This window comes from Portunus trituberculatus, chromosome 38, assembly GCF_017591435.1.
Source record: "Portunus trituberculatus isolate SZX2019 chromosome 38, ASM1759143v1, whole genome shotgun sequence".
Taxonomy (NCBI): domain Eukaryota; kingdom Metazoa; phylum Arthropoda; class Malacostraca; order Decapoda; family Portunidae; genus Portunus; species Portunus trituberculatus.
This window is the reverse complement of record NC_059292.1, coordinates 8,199,994-8,216,958: the sequence shown is the minus strand read 5'-3', so window position 1 is coordinate 8,216,958 and position 16,965 is coordinate 8,199,994. Positions and strand designations below refer to the sequence as shown.

At 41.7% G+C, this 16,965-nt stretch overlaps 1 protein-coding gene and 1 long non-coding RNA gene across 8 annotated transcripts in view; one reads left to right on the top strand and one right to left on the bottom strand.

The window, feature by feature from the left end:
• Positions 1-6,829: 6,829 nt before the first annotated feature.
• Positions 6,830-12,383, bottom strand: LOC123514626. Its single transcript, XR_006677654.1, has 2 exons — positions 12,287-12,383; positions 6,830-7,393 (listed from the first exon to the last, which is right to left on the bottom strand). It is a non-coding gene; the product is annotated as an uncharacterized LOC123514626 (long non-coding RNA).
• A 130-nt stretch (positions 12,384-12,513) lies between these two features.
• Positions 12,514-16,965, top strand: part of LOC123514614 (putative ribosome-binding factor A, mitochondrial) — a 10,501-nt gene continuing 6,049 nt past the window's right edge. For 2 of the 7 annotated variants that reach the window (XM_045272591.1, XM_045272598.1), the window contains exons 1-2: positions 12,606-12,779; positions 13,129-13,366. In XM_045272591.1, coding sequence (XP_045128526.1) covers positions 13,203-13,366 — 164 coding nt within the window. In that variant the 5' untranslated portion in view covers positions 12,606-12,779; positions 13,129-13,202. The other 5 variants (XM_045272592.1, XM_045272595.1, XM_045272596.1 and 2 more) reach the window with 5 other exon arrangements.

The following is a 16,965-nucleotide window of genomic DNA, read 5'->3' as shown; positions in this document are numbered from 1 at the left end:
CTGACCTTGAATACAGAGATACTGGCAATTTCCAGTGAAGAGCAAACATAAGAATTATTCTAAACAAAGCTAAATCAATCAGAAAAAAAATGTATTCAAACTCAAGAACAAGTACTTAACCCAATCTATATTAACTAACCTAATCTAACCTACCTAATATAATCGAACTTACCATATTCTAACTACTGTAATCCAAGTAAAATAACCCAACTAACTTAACCTAATCTAACTTACCCAGACAAGCTGATTTTGCTGTGAGAGGTAACTTTATAGCAAAATCAGGTTTGTGTTAAGTTATGTAGGCTAGTTGGATTATTTTAGTCAGGTTCGTGTTAGTTAACATAACTCACCCAAACTTGATTTTGCTATAAAAGGTTACTTTATAGCAACATCAGGTTTGGTTAAATTGTTATATATATATATATATATATATATATATATATATATATATATATATATATATATATATATATATATATATATATATATATATATATATATATATATATACTTACGGTACGGTTAGATAGGTTAGGCACTGGATTGTCAGCAGAGCACGTCCAACTTTGTCTTATTACAAAACAAAATATAGTTTGATTGGCTATATACATGCTGTCCGTAGCAGATAGGGAATGGGATGATATGGAGATAACCGTAGGCTAACCTCTTAATTCTCCCGAGATTAATACAACTTGGAACATGCCAGAAGTAAATAGTAACCTCAGGAGAATAGGCTACGCGCTAAGCCTAACCTTCTGCTGAAGAACATCATTTAACACTGTTACTTTCAAAGCACTGCGGCACTGCGGGCTCCATTGTAATACTCAGTCTCACTGCATTATATGACGAAGCTATATATATATATATATATATATATATATATATATATATATATATATATATATATATATATATATATATATATATATATATATATACTTACGGTACGGTTAGATAGGTTAGGCACTGGATTGCCAGCAGAGCACGTCCAACTTTGTCTTATTACAAAACAAAATATAGTTTGATTGGCTATATACATGCTGTCCGTAGCAGATAGGGAATGGGATGATATGGAGATAACCGTAGGCTAACCTCTTAATTCTCCCGAGATTAATACAACTTGGAACATGCCAGAAGTAAATAGTAACCTCAGGAGAATAGGCTACGCGCTAAGCCTAACCTTCTGCTGAAGAACATCATTTAACACTGTTACTTTCAAAGCACTGCGGCACTGCGGGCTCCATTGTAATACTCAGTCTCACTGCATTATATGACGAAGCTAAACCTGATCTAGAGGCTAATGAAATAAACAAACACAGTAAACCAGATACACACGTACCTTGTGATGATCCTCCAGGCCTACAGCACGATGAGTATGAACTCAATCTCCACAAGTTGTGACCTTCTTGTCCCGGTGTGTGGTGTGTGCCTGGTCTCAGGCCTATCCGAAGATCGGAAATAATGAGCTCTGAGCTCGTTCCGTAGGGTAACGTCTGGCTGTCTCGTCAGAGACTGCAGCAGATCAAACAGTGAAACACACACACACACACACACACACTACCGTAGAAAGAATCCAAAGGATCGCTAAAGTGATGGACCGATGGTGCCAGAAATAAAGGATCTTCCGTATGAAGAAATATTGAAGGAAATGGAACTACCAACTTTAAAGGATCAGCATTATGTCACGGAATGTTCTCTCATTGCTAAATTTAGGCCGCAAGGTCAACATGACTTGTATACCCTCATTGACCATTCTAAACTCAGCCACTCAGGGATATACTCAAGGAATATCCTACGTTTGCTCCCAGACTGTAGAATATTTATGCAATAAGGTGTGCAATATCTGTATTTATTTATTTCCTTATATTCTTTTAATGTATACTATATATTTTTTATACTGAATTCGATCGTGTCTGTCCAGGAAGTGGGTGGTACTGGTAAGGTCCATCTCCTCCTTTGTTGTATTTCATAATTAATGCAACAATAAATGTATCAATCAATCAATCAGGTTAGACGAGAAAGAGGAGATTTAATAACGACTTATAAGTTAGTAAACCGTATCGAAAAGATAGATAGACAAGACCTGATATCATTGACGGAGGATGGAAATTGACGAACAAGAGCAGAGGACACTCCAAGATCATGAAAAGTCAGCGTTTGATGTACATTAAAAAGTTATTTTTTCCACATAGGACAGCGAACATCTGGAATGGATTGAGTGAAGAGATTGTAGCAATAGAAAGAGTGCACAAATTTAAGGAAAAAGTTGAATTCATGTAAGTAAATATGGAGACAGATCACTATGAGCCCCGCTCGAACCCTGTAATATACAACTAGGTATATAGATTAGGTAAATACACACACCACCATGGCCTGAACCTTTCAGAGAGAGAGAGAGAGAGAGAGAGAGAGAGACCGTAATTTTACCGACGTAAACAAACATCATGCCAAACTTTCAATTTCGAGGAATTTTTACATTCCAAGAGAATCTTGCATGATATTTTACTTACTGAAAACCAGTCAGTTATCATCCGCTACGACGATTATTTACCCTGCTGCAGTATCATCCAATATGCAATCAATATTAAAATTAAATTGCGACTCGAGGCAAGAGACAACAGCGACGGCTGCAACACTGCTCTTTTTACAAGCATCTTATGGCCGTATGCTCGTCTCTTAACATCATCCTTAAGTAAATACTTGGATTTCCCAAGGTAGCTCAAGACCTCCCTTAGATCTTTCCCTTGAGACATAATAGGCATTATATCATAATTTACCTATGACGAAATGGTAATCTGTTCCTATTGTGATAAAATATGTGATTTTCAGATGTCTTTGATCTGAATATGAGGGAAAAGAAAAACACAGATGCAAAAACGTTTACAAAACTTTGGTGCTCGAGTGAGAGGAACTGAATTCGCGTTGTGATGTTTTCCTGCGTGGTGTCACATTTACCTTTAACTAAAATATGTTTATTGAAGTGAAATATTTAAATGCAAAATTATGTATTCAAGATAAATAAGTATTACTTTTATTTGTATGTGGAAGTAGTAGAATTGAGAAATGTTCCTTTGGTAAGGCTAAACGCATTGTTTAGGTGGAGATGTCGCACCAGCGCCCATGTTCCAACGCTTTCAGCTGACCCCAGGGAGAAGAGGAGCGCATAGATCACCAACTCAACTGTTATCACATCTGTATTTCGTACATAAGGGAAAGTACATCGATAAATACCATTACGAATCATCACCTGTACTAGGCAGCAAGGCTGATATAGGGCAGTTACTCAGATATCGTGTGTATAAGGACATGCTGATGCTTAGGTGCTACACACGGGGGGAGCTTCTGGCCACGAAAACCAGGAGTAATATATCATGAATGTAGCCTAGTATGGATAATTACAGCTTGACACGTTTACATACATGATGTAAAAAAGTCAGTCTTGGGCGGCTGTTGTCCTTGTTGGTGCGTAATGTGCAGGCAGAAGGCCGTGTGTCTAAAGGCAGTATTTGATTCCGGAATGTAGAATGTTATTTCAAAGATTATTGAATGATCAGGCTGCCTTGTTGAGAATAACACAGTGTGACGAAAGTACGTGGCTTGTGCTTAAAGTAAGCACGCTATTTGCACTTTCTCTCCTTGTGGGTTGTGGCAAATTCACTTTATTTTTTCCTCATTTGGCCACACAAGTATTTTTCATTGCACGGTGTTGCAAGTGTTCTGTACAGCCACACACCTCCAGGGGGATGCACTTGTTCTCTTTGACATAGAAAAATAAATAGTTATTTACGCCCTTAAGTTATATACTCAGTAGAGGGACAAAAGAAATAAATAAAAATATATATATATATATATATATATATATATATATATATATATATATATATATATATATATATATATATATATGACATGAATCTGTCCTTCGCATTTTTTACATATTTTTGCATTTACAGACCTCACCATGGATGAATTTACTGATATCCATGACCTGGAGGAATTAGAGGCTGTGGAAGAGCTGGGGCCTCACAGATGGCTACTGCAAGAAATCTCTTCCCTTCGACATTGATGAGCCAGAAAATGTTCAACACCATCATGATACTGCCCCACCAGTACCAGTTTCAGGTTTTAATGTAGTCCATGTCATTGAGAATCATTTCTCATTTCTGATGTGTATTTACCTATTTGTGTATTACAGGGCCTGAGCTAAGCTCTCTGTGTCCTGTCTCCTTGTCCATTCCTGTCATATCTCTCTTTCATCTGATTGACACACACCGCGTCAACGACATGACTGCTCACTTTATTCCACTTATCAATGCTACGATGCGGGAAACTGTATTTTCTCACGTCATTTAGACAGATGTCCTTTATTAGCTTTTTTCCATGTCCTCGGAGATAATTACTTGTGGTCACCTTTATCAACTCTATCCAGTATGTCAATCTTGTTCACCAATTTATACATAGTTATCATGTCTCCTTTTGTTCTTCTCTCTTCTAATGTGGTCAGCCCCAGCTTCCTCAGTCTTTCCTCATAGTCTAACTGCCAGCCTTTGTACCCTTTGACCTTCTTCACATTTTTCTTCATATGCAGTGACCAGACACATGCTGCATATTCTAGCTGAGGTCTTATTAAGGTACATAATATCTTCTTCATCATTCCTTCATCTAGGTAGTGGAATGCAAGGCCAATATTTTGAAGCATGTTGTATGTTTTCCAAAAAATCTTGTTAATGTGTTTCTCCGGTGACAAAGTGTTTTGCATGGTTACTCCTAAGTCTTTCTCCTCATTGGTCTCTTTAATTTTCTCATCACCCAGTCTGTAATCCCTGTTTGGTCTGTATCTACTTCTTCCCATTTTCATAACATGGGTCTTGTCTATATTAAATTCCATCTGCCACTCTTTACTCCACTCATATATTTTATCAAGATTTTCCTGTAACTTGTTACAATCTTCCACATTCTTTACTCTCCTCATAATTTTAGTATTGTCTGCAAACATGTTCATATAACTGTCAATTCCTACTGGCATATCATTAACATAAATCAAAAACATGATGGGACCCAGCACTGACCCTTGTGGAACTCCACTGGTTACCTTCTTCCACTCGGACTTCTTTCCTCTCACCACTGTTCTCATTTCTCTTCCCATTAAGTAATTTTCCATCCATTTTGCTAGTTTATCATTTACTCCTCCAGTCATCTTTAGTTTCCACATCAGTCTATTGTGTGGTACTTTATCAAAGGCCTTTCTCAAGTCCAGGTAGATAGCATCCACCCATCCCTCTCTATGTTGCAGTATGTCAGTCACTCTTGAATAAAAACATAATAAATTGGATACACACGATCTTCCTTTTCTGAAACCAAACTGCCTTTCACTCAGAATGTTTTCACTTTCTAGATACTCACTCCACTTAGCTTTAATTACTTCTTCACATACCTTGCACAATATACTAGTCAACGATACTGGTCTATAAATTAGCGGTTCCATTCTACTACCATTCTTATATATAGGCACAATGTCAGCTCTTTTCCACTCTTTCGGGACTAATCCTGTTCATATGGAGGTATCCACAATATCAAATATGGGATTCAACAATTGATCCTTACATTCTTTTAGCAACCTCCCAGATATGCCATCAGGCCCCATTGATTTATTAATATCCAGATTGCTTATAATTTTCCTTACGTCTTCCTTAGTAACCATGATGTCCTGCATTTGCTTTATTTCCGTAGGCCTTCCTCTCATAAAATGCTCCTCCTTTGTAAACACTTTGCAAAAGTTGTCATTCAAAATTTCAGCTATCTCTCCAGCATCTTCATATACTTCTTCCCCATTTTTTACCTTTTCTATTGCATTGTGTGTATGTGTGTGTGTGTGTGTGTGTGTGTGTGTGTGTGTGTGTGTGTGTGTGTGTGTGTGTGTGTGTGTTTGTGTCTTCAGTTAGTTGTATTTACCTAGTTGTAGTTTTATAGGGCTTGTGCATTATGCTCGTTTGGCCCCGTCTCAATATCTACATTTGTCCAACTTCTCTTTCAGTGTGTGTGTGTGTGTGTGTGTGTGTGTGTGTGTGTGTGTGTGTGTGTGTGTGTGTGTGTTTACACTTATTTGTTATTTTATTGGTACATAATGTAAAAAAAAAAATAGTATGTCTAGATATGCATTTTTCTCATATTCTGTATTGGTATATTTGTGGCTGTTCTCATTGCTGATTAAGTACACACACACACACACACACACACACACACACACACACACACACACACCGGTAGCTCAGTGGTTAGAGCGCTGGCTTCACAAGCCAGAGGGCGGGTTCGATTCCCGGCCGGGTGTAGATATTTGGGTGTGTCTCCTTTCACGTGTAGCCCTGTTCACCTAGCAGTGAGTAGGTACGGGATGTAAATCAAGGAGTTGTGACCTTGTTGTCCCGGTGTGTGGTGTGTGCCTGGTCTCAGACCTATCCCAAGATCGGAAATAATGAGCTCTGAGCTCGTTCCGTAGGGTAACGTCTGGCTGTCTCGTCAGAGACTGCAGCAGATCAAACAGTGAACACACACACACACACACACACACACACACACACACACACACACACACACACACACACTAAGGCGAACATTGTAGGTAAATTCCTAAAACAATGTATATGTATGTGTGCATTTTTTGTTTTGTTCATGTAGGTTCATCATGTGTGTGTCTCTGTTCATTGCCAATAAATTATCTTTTTATTATATATTTGTTTCAAATAAAATATATCCTCTACATGTGAAAAATATAGAAGTGTCCCAGAAGGCAAAAGAAATAATCCAAGGAAAAAAGATAAATACATATATATGTGTGCATATGTACAATATCTATATCAAAACATGATCCATACATGAGTAGTATTACATTTTTTTTTTCATGTTCGTAAAATATAGATCACAGAATAAAGTGTGGCTGATGAAATGTCTGATTAGTGCATCACTAAACAAATAAATGAGGTGAAATGAGGAAGAGAATGGGACTATTAGTAAGGTAGTTATGAGAAGAATACTATTACATTTTGTGTTTTCATGATGTTTAAATCTAGATCACATCATATTCTTAGCTGGGGGAAACCTATTTCTGCATAATGCTGGCGTTATTTCCTCCCAGGCCTTCTTGTTGTTCTGTATACTGGGAGCCTGTCATTTAGACACAACGACAGGTCTCCCTTCAATGAGAGAGAGGAGAGTCACTCATTTTCAGCTAAAAAAAAACACTAGCTAATGGGGAATCTCTTATCTCCTCAAGGCTCAAATTCCATGGGAGCGAGAACGTGCACATGTTGCTTGAGCTTGAGCTTGAGCTTGAGTTGGGAGTCACCCAGCACTTGCTGTCGGTGTAGCCTTAGGATCGGCGTTCTCCCATACACACCTGGAAATGGAAGAGCGGGGCAGGAAGTCTGAAGCATTAATGCTTTCCCTCCCTCCCCCCTCCCTCATCATTCATCACATTCACACCTGTTCCCCATCCCCATCCCTGTCCCTGAGGGGTCCCTGCCTTTCAATCATTCTCATACGTTCCCTCCAGGCACTCTCTAAGAAATTTTTTACACCCTCAATCACCCGACCATTTACCTGTCTCTCAACAGCCCCAGCAGGTACTCCATCCATTCCCTAACATTCCTCTCTCTCATATCACTACATGCTTCTACTCCTATCTCTTCTGTCGCTACACCTAACATCCTGTCTCTTGCACATCCATACCCCTCACACTCCAGCATCAAGTGTTCTACTGTCTCATCCACACCCCTCCTGCATACCTCACACACCTTGCTTCCTCCATTCTTCCACCTATACACCCTGCTGTTCACCTCCAGGGACTTGGTCCTGGGTCTGAACAGCAGTTCCCCCCCGCAGCTCCCATCATAAAAACTTTCACACCTAGGCCGGTCCTTTCTCCGATACCATTCTAGCGTTGTCTTCTCACTCATCCCCCTCCTCCACTCTGCTTTTCCTTTCTCTTCCACACGCCTATTGATTTCTCTCTTACTCGCATCTACACTTCCATGTCCTATGGCTCTTCTAACAAGCATTCCTATTTCACCCACCCAAATTTCTATATTAAACGACTCCTGTGCCCACTGTCCATACACGTTCCATTCGTACACCTTTTTTGCCCATTTACTCCCATCCATCCTCTGCAGTCTAACCCTATACCTCAACACTGCCTTAGCTAACCTTTCCTAAATGTACTCCATCCCATATCTCCTCTGATCGCCTCCACTGCCACATACCTGTTGGCACCTAACGCTATCCTGCCTGTCATGTTCTGCAGAACCTCTAGCCTATTCAGGTCTTTCCTAGTCCACACTGTTGTTTCTAAACCATACATGATGCTGGGGATAGCTACTCCCTTCCATAGTCCTCTAACTACCTCATACTTATTTGCCCTGCACCGTGCTACACTACCTAGCCTCCCCACCCATTGGTTAGTCCGTGCTATTCTTTCCTGCTTGGTCCTTTCACACCCTCTTTCATCCACCCAAATACCCAGATACTTGTACTCCTTTGTTCTTCCTATTTCCTCCCACCCAGCATCCATGTCCTGTTCCTGTCTAATGCATCCCCATTTACTACTAATACTTTACTCTTCTCCCTGCTGAATCTAACGTCAAAATCCCTTCCATACTCACTCACAGCATTCAGCATTTCCTGCAGCTCTGCATGGTGCTCACTAAGGACCACCACATCATCTGCATACAGGAGAATGCTCAGCACATCATTCCCCACTTTCACTCCTAATCCTGTTCGCCTCACTCGCTGCCATCTCCTCCACATATAGGCCAAATAGTAAAGGGGAAAGAACACAGCCTTGTCTCACTCCTCTCTCATTACTCACCCATCCAGTCACCAGATCCCCCATACTAAACACCACTCTTGTATTCTCATACATACTCCTAATGATTCTCACTATCTTCTCACTCACCCTGACTTTTTCTAATACCTTGCACAGCATTCTCCTATCTACTCTATCATAAGCCTTCTCTATGTCTAGAAAAGCTAAATACTTCTTCCTACCATCCTTTCTTGCTCTCCCTATTACTTCATTTACTACATACATGTTATCCTCATCTCTTCTCTCCTTCCTAAACCCATTCTGTTCCTCACCCATTACCCTATTTCTTTCTATCACTTCACTAATTTCCTTCCTACTTTTACTACCTCCTTTATGTATAAGTGTCACTCTACTTTCATTCCAGGTTGCAGGCACTCTTTCATCCCTCTAAATCCTTCCAAACAATTCATGCAGCCCCTCAATCACTCCTCAACCACCCTCTCTGTAAAATTCATTCAGAATCCCATCGATACCCAGAGCCTTACCTCTCTTTAGTTTCTTTACATACCTCTCAATCTCATCCATACTGATCTCTTCATTCATTCCTTCCTCTATTTTCCTACCTAGGGTGATGTTTCCTAAGTTCCTAGCTGGCTCATTCACTCCTCCAATAGCTTTCCAGTACTCTTCTATCTATCTAATCATTTCCTCCCTTTCCCTAATTCTCCTTCCATTCACTACTAACTCTTCTACATGGTCTACTTTATTACCTTCCTCTCCTCTTAAAAATTTATACCATTCCCTACCTCCTTCTTCACCCTTTCTCCTAAGTTCCTCAATAATTTTCCTCTCCTCATTCCCTCTGGCCCTCCTGATTAATGCCTTCACCTCTTGCTGCTTACTCCTATACTCTTCCCACATTCTATCATACTCTATTCTCTCTACCTCACTGTTCTGTCTGTACCTTCTAAGGCTCCTACATCTCCTATTCAGTTGCCTTCTTTCCTTCCTCGCCCTGTCTATCTCTTTGTTCCACCACCTCTTCCTTTCCTTTCCCTCCCTTTACCTCTTGGTTCTGTCCTACCAATACTCTCCTCTGCAGCTATGGTTAGTTTCCTAACTAAACCCCTATTACACTCATCCACTCCTCTCTCTGTCTGTGGCCCATTCTCACCAGTCTTCCATTCCATCTTCTCTATTGCTTCTCTAAAACTATCCCAGTCTGCCTCTCTAACTTTCCACCTTCCCTTCACCTGTGTAGTCACTTTCACCTTCTCCTTCACACACTCATACTCCAATACCATAACATTATGGTCACTCGCTACATCAATCTTTCTCTCCTCATCCACCCACATGCCTTTCACTCGTTCCCTCGCTTTGTCGTTAACCACCATGTAGTCAATGACAGATTCACTTTCCTTTCCACACCATGTCACTCTACCCTCTGCCATGGTCACATTCAAAATCTCAAGCTCATTCATCTCCACAAAATCTAATAACAATTGTCCATTACCATTTACTTCCTCACCCAATACTCCTATATGACCATTCATGTCCCCCATCACAATTACTCTTTCATTCTTATTCTCTTGTACCAGCCTTTCAACAATCCTATATTTTCTTTCATTCTCAGCTCGCTTCTGCTCTTTCAACGGTCATGTAGCACACAATTAATATTATTTTCTCTCTGTCCCTACCTACCTTATACCATAACATCCTCACTCATCTCATACTCCCTTACGTCTATCTCCTCTATGTCCATGCCTACATCTAATCTTACCATTACTCCAACCCCTCCCCCCTTCCTATGCTGCTTACTCCTACCTTTACCTATCATTCTAAAACTCTCTGACTCCAGTTCTACTCTCTCTCTTAGCTGGGTTTCAGTTACACAGACTACCTCTACATTCCATACATTCATTTCCCTGCTGAGGTCTTCCATTTTTCCAACATCCCATCCTCTCACATTCACACATCCTATCCTCAGACACCCTTTCTCTCTCGTCAGTCACTCCCTTTCACACTCCTGCCTCTTTTCCCTCATCTCACACAATCTCTCTGTCGCTGTCACCCATTCAAGAAACCTTCTGCACATCCTCCTGTCCCCCTCACTATCCAGGTGTACACCGTCCCTGTCATACACTCCTGGTGGCAGGGCACCGTCCAGGTCTAGGAAGCTGACGCCGTAGTCCCCTTCCCTCTTGCTACATTCTATCTTGAGGTCTAGCACCTCCTGTCTCAGCAGCCTATTGGTTTCCTTCCTCAATTCCTCATATCCTCTGCTCTCCTTCGGCCTACCTAACACCCCAACTACTGCCACTTGCACCTTCTTCTCCCTCTTTACCTCCCTCACACACTCCATCACCTTCCTGACTGTCTGCTCCGGCCCCAGCTGCCTGAGGCCGTTGCCACCTCCCTGGAGTATGAGCATGCCTTCCTGCAGGCCTCTCATATTTTCCCTAGCTGCCTCTACCACCTCCTCTACACCTTTCCCACTCAAGCTCACCAGCTTGCTCTTCTCCCCCCTCATGGCCATGTATGTGTGGGCCCTCTTCACCATACTATCCCCCACACACACTATGGGCCACTTTGTCTTTCCACCCTGGGGTACCCTTCGGGGAGGGGCCGCCACAGCAGCCCTCTCCTTGGCAGCAGGATGGGCCTCAGCACCCCTTACCTCTGCCACTACTGCCACCTCTGGGTCTTGCCCAGCAGGAGGGGTAGGTGAAGCCCCTTCCCTAACCCTGATGGAGTTTGCTGTGGCCGCTGCCCCAGGCTTGGCTGGGGCAGGCAGCATACCCTTAACTACACTAGCATACTTCCTGGCCTTCCCAGCACCCTCTGTCCCCGCCTTGACGACCTCGGCCTCCCTTTCCTGACTCTTCCTCAGGTTCCTAACCTCTTCCCTCAAGGACCTATTTTCCCTCTCCACCGTACTAAGACTCTCCATTAGCCCTGTCGCACTGTCTAGCCTGTGCTGTTCCTTCACCATGGTCTCTCTCTCTTCCTGCATCCTCCTCACCGTCTCCGCACCTAATACACACCCAAGGCATCTCCTCTTCCATCTGCAGTTCCCTATACAGCCCATCTCCCACCTTTTCACATTGGGCATGTAGCCACATTTGGCACAGGTCGCATTGCAGGCCATTATCCCTGTTCTCCACCTCCTGGCTACATACCCCACACAGAACCTCACTATTTTGTTCTGCACATCTCCCACATTTCTCCTCGGCATTAACCTTGCCAGTGAAGTTGCACTCCTTGCAAGTCTTTTTTCCTGACAGACCTCATTATATAAACAAAAAACAAAAAATAACAAAATGGTACAAAAATAACCACGGGGGACGGACAACACACTCACCCTGTTATTTACACTACTGCCTCACACTCAGCACACACCAAAATCATCCCCACACACTCGGCCCACCACACTTCTTTCCCTCCTTACACACTAATCCCTTATCAACACCAATGCCACACCTTACACACCTGTTCCTTGGTGCATTAATAACCTCCACCACCTCTGTCACGCCACTGTCACCTCTATACAGCACGCTACTCCGGTACCATAACAAAGCATTCGGCAAAGTAAATCTACTTATGTGTCTATTCATTCAAATAAGTTAATAAAAGCATCATAGCATTTACTATAGTGGCTATTTTTAATAAGAAATAGCATATATACTAGCATATACAAAATGTCAAGGACGCCGATTTTCAATAACCGAAATCTCTAGATGACAGTGTTACCAGCAGATAAGCAAGTTTCAACGTTGGGTGTGATCTTGGCATCACCGCAAGGTAGGGAAACATCGCGAGACGAGCATACGGCCTTAGAAACTTTTTTTAGAGACACCCGGTAGCTCAGTGGTTAAAGCGCTGGCTTCACAAGCCAGAGGACCGGGATTCGATTCCCCGGCCGGGTGGAGATATTTGGGTGTCTCCTTTCACGTGTAGCCCCTGTTCACCCAGCAGTGAGTAGGTACGGGATGTAAATCGAGGAGTTGTGACCTTGTCCCGGTGTGTGGTGTGTGCCTGGTCTCAGGCCTATCCGAAGATCGGAAATAATGAGCTCTGAGCTCGCTCCGTAGGGTAACGTCTGGCTGTCTCGTTAGAGACTGCAGCAGATCAAACAGTGAAACACACACACACAAAAAAAAGAGAGAGAGAGAGAGACGGTACTCGTAAGTAGCATTCATACTTGCCACACGTAGGCAAACAAACAAATAAAAATCTTGATTGCCATTTATGTAACATCAGCTCAGAAGAAAACGTGTTTGTTTCACCGACAGACGAAACTTGTTATTTTATTTATACTTTATTATTTTCAGATAGATTATGATTTGAACTACCAAGACACATTTTAGGACCAGGATAAATCCGTGATTCAAGTTTCAGCAGCACAATGATCATTAAAGAAGCAGTACACTTTGGCCTGAATAGAGCAATGCTAGCACGTTTGGGCGTGATGGGCTGTGTGAGCTGTGGGCGACGGGGATTATCCACAGGACAAGTGATCCTCTCTCGCTCTGCTATTTACAAAATGTTAGTAAAGGACAGTAATAAAAGGTGAGACAATTTTCCTTGGTATAGAGATTGACCTTGCATTTTCCATAAAACCGTAGATGTTATCATTTTCTCTCTAGTTCATCAGTATCTAATTTACTAAATTGTGGCATGCTGTATAACTGTCAATATTATAAAAGTTTAAAACTTGCCCGCACCATCCGATCCCTATCACCAACAAGCTTGGGGACCTGTTGGGAAAGTGGGTTTTTTTGGGTGGGGAAGGTCAAAATAGACTAGATTGTCATTCCAAAAAAGTCAGACTCCATATTTGACTAAATTGGAAAAAAAATCCTAAAATGTTGATAGATTAACTAAACCTAACACCTAACCAAACATAGTGGCAGAGTCACCGCCTCCTCTGGACATCCCATCCTGCCTTGTAAATACTTGTTCAAGCAAGATGTATATTTAACAATGTCACATATGAACAAGTTAAGGAGCATATAAGAAATATAAACTGACAAAATTATTTTTAGTAGTGCCCTCACTACTTACTCAGGCAGACTCCTTCACCATACAAAGCTGTTCCAAGGTTCAGTGTGACAGAAACTAGGCAGTAGCTGGACTTGGACTTTGTGAGTTGTGCAGATCTCAGAGTGTTGCCCTGGGTGAACATTGCACTTCCACACATTAAAACTTTCAGGCTTATAGTACAGTAAGAACACTATCTGACCATAAGAATGTGGTGTACATAATTCTGCAGATTAACATTATAAAGAAAAAATAAATTAATGTTTATTGTGACATTTTTTTTATCAAGTTTGGCAACTAATGTCAATGCGTAGTCCCTTGCTGGCTGAGCCATGTACACCAGAGTTGCCAGTTGTACATTTTCCTTGCAGTAGTACCAGTGGTGGGATGAGAAGGCTCTCTCTCTCTCTCTCTCTCTCTCTCTCTCTCTCTCTCTCTCTGGTATTTGTCCAGAATCACTACAGACTCATTTCTACTTTCATGACATGAGGAAAGATTCCAGGTTTCCCCAGATGTCATGGATATGAGTGATGAGCTTATCCACTGTGTAGGTGTCACAGCCCCATAATCAGCATTTCATCAAGCTCTAGATATCTCAGTTGGATTAGAATCTGGACTATTACCAGTCCAGTCTTTGATGTAGTTAATGTTGACCCATTCTAACCAGTTTTTAATTAGTTTAGCAGTGTGAGCCAGTGCATCATCCTGCATGAATATTTCACTTGTGCATTTTGTGAAACAATCCTCCTGGTGGTCAGCAAGAAACTCTATATAACATTCCTTATTGACCTTTTGTTTGCCTGAAAAGTTCTGCTTTATAAAGGCCAACTATAGTCACATTAATTCTCACTATGCATATATACCTCCCAATTGTAACTGTTAGTTATTGATAAATGTTCAAAATGTTCAGAAAGATTTTTTGATCACTACTAAAGTCCTTGTCCCATGATACTCAAATGCCCCCCACACCATCACACTACTTGGGTGTCTTACTGTTCCTTCCATGTACTTAGGGAGATAAGGATCTGAGTCAGGACATATTCTCTCTTTCTCTCTTCGGTGGTCAGTCACCGTGAATGTTGCCTCATCCAACCACAAGACAGTTTTCCACTCCTCCAGATCCCAGGCTGTGTATTTCTGGCAAAATAAAAGTCTTTTCTTCTCTTGTGAAGCTATTAAAATTAGCTTCCTTCATGGTGCACGATATTTGAATTTCAGATCATCTCGAAAGCGTTTCTGAATGGTAAACACTAAAACATCCTGAAAGATACTTGGGTTCTTTTCTTTTAATTCTTTGGCCTCTACTCCGGAAGTGTAAGTTCTGTGAAGTGTGGAGGGGGCGTGTCCAGCTTCTTTCCTGTGAATATGGGAGTGATGCAGGGATGTGTGCTTGCTCCATCACTTTCCAACAATTGCATGGACTGGGTACTAGGCAGAGTTGTAGACCAAAGTCATTGCGGAGCATCTGTCGGCAATACTGAGATTACAGGTCTTGTTTTTGCCAATGATGCAGTAATCTTTGCCGAGTCACTGCAGGTTCTGGTAATGACTATAGAGGCACTGCATGAGGAGGCAAGGCCCTTGGGACTCCAGTTTCATGGCCCAAGACCAAGGTTCAGGTGTTTGGATGCTTACTGGATGAAACAGTACAGTCCGTCCATGCGTGTGGTGAGGACATTGAGATCTCGGAAAACTTCACATACCTTGGTAGTGTTAGTGCATAACGATGGTAAGTTGAGCCAAGAAGTTGTATGGCGGATTGGCCTTACCCATGGCGTTATGGACTCACTCAACAAGAGTATTTGGCATTTTTGGTACCTATGCAGATGGACGAAGATTTGGATCTTCAAGTCGCTGGTGATCCCTGCCTTACTCTATGGTTGTGAGACATGGACACTGAACACTGATCTGAAGAGATCAGTGCATTTGGTACCAGATGCCTTCACAGGATCATGGGGTACCATGTACTGTGTCAAATCGGTGATTGCTGTGTGAGACTGATTCGAGGCTGATTCCCAGCACAAGTGCAACTATATGGGCATGTGGCACGCTACCCAGAAGCCAATCCTGCATATCAGGTTGTCTCCAAAAAATATAACCTAGCATGGAGAAGGCCAAGGGGATGTCCACAGAAATCTTGGCTGCGGTAAGTCAATGCTTCTTGCTGGGAGTTACTTGGCAAGGGATGGGAGCCTGCATGGAGGCTTATGAGGCGTGACCACCTGGAGTGGCACCATAGGGTAGGCAAGACGATGCACCCACCAGTGTATTGCCCCATGATTGATTGATTGATGCGAGGTTCATTTTCCACTTGAGGCTTCAGGACCTTTGTAGTCCTCTTAGAAGTGACATGACATGAGGCTTCCCAGTTGTTTTCTTCTGAGAGGGCAGCAGGACGACACAACACCTCCAGTGTCCCCGTATTTTTTTTTTTTTTTTTTTTTTTTTTCTCACCAGCGCTGCACACTTTCCAGTACCACACCAGTGATAGGAGCAGTTTCTTTATTTGCTTTTTCCCCAAGGCTCAAAGAAGTTATAGCAGTAATTTGTTCTTTTGTCAGCTCTTTCCTTTATTCTGTTGTCACACATGAGACAGCAAAGCAGTGTGCACTGCAAAAAAGCATGTAATGCACCACACACTCAAACAAATGATGTCAGTATGAGGGAGTGAGTCACACTGACCCAACAGCACGTGCAGTGTGTCTCAAGGTCACTTGCCTCAGCCACAATTTTGAGTATTGGCAAATTTGATCCCTTATTTTTTAGGGTGATTTGTTTTGCGCCCAAAGTGATGGCGCAGTCTCTTAGGCACTATGACTTTGGGCGCTGACCGTATGTGTGCTTTAATTTATTTATGTTAGGTTCAGCCAACAATTGTAGGATCAAGAAGATTTTGCATCCTCACCCAATGTATTAACACTGCAAGCTGCAAGAGAAATACTCTTCTGGCAACTCAGACTTGTTAGATATATCCCAGGCAGCCACAGACCACATGGCAATTTACTTTCTGCTATAAGTACTAATATATGATATTTATTATGATTATATATATATATATATATATATATATATATATATATATATATATATATATATATATATATATATATATATATATATATATATAT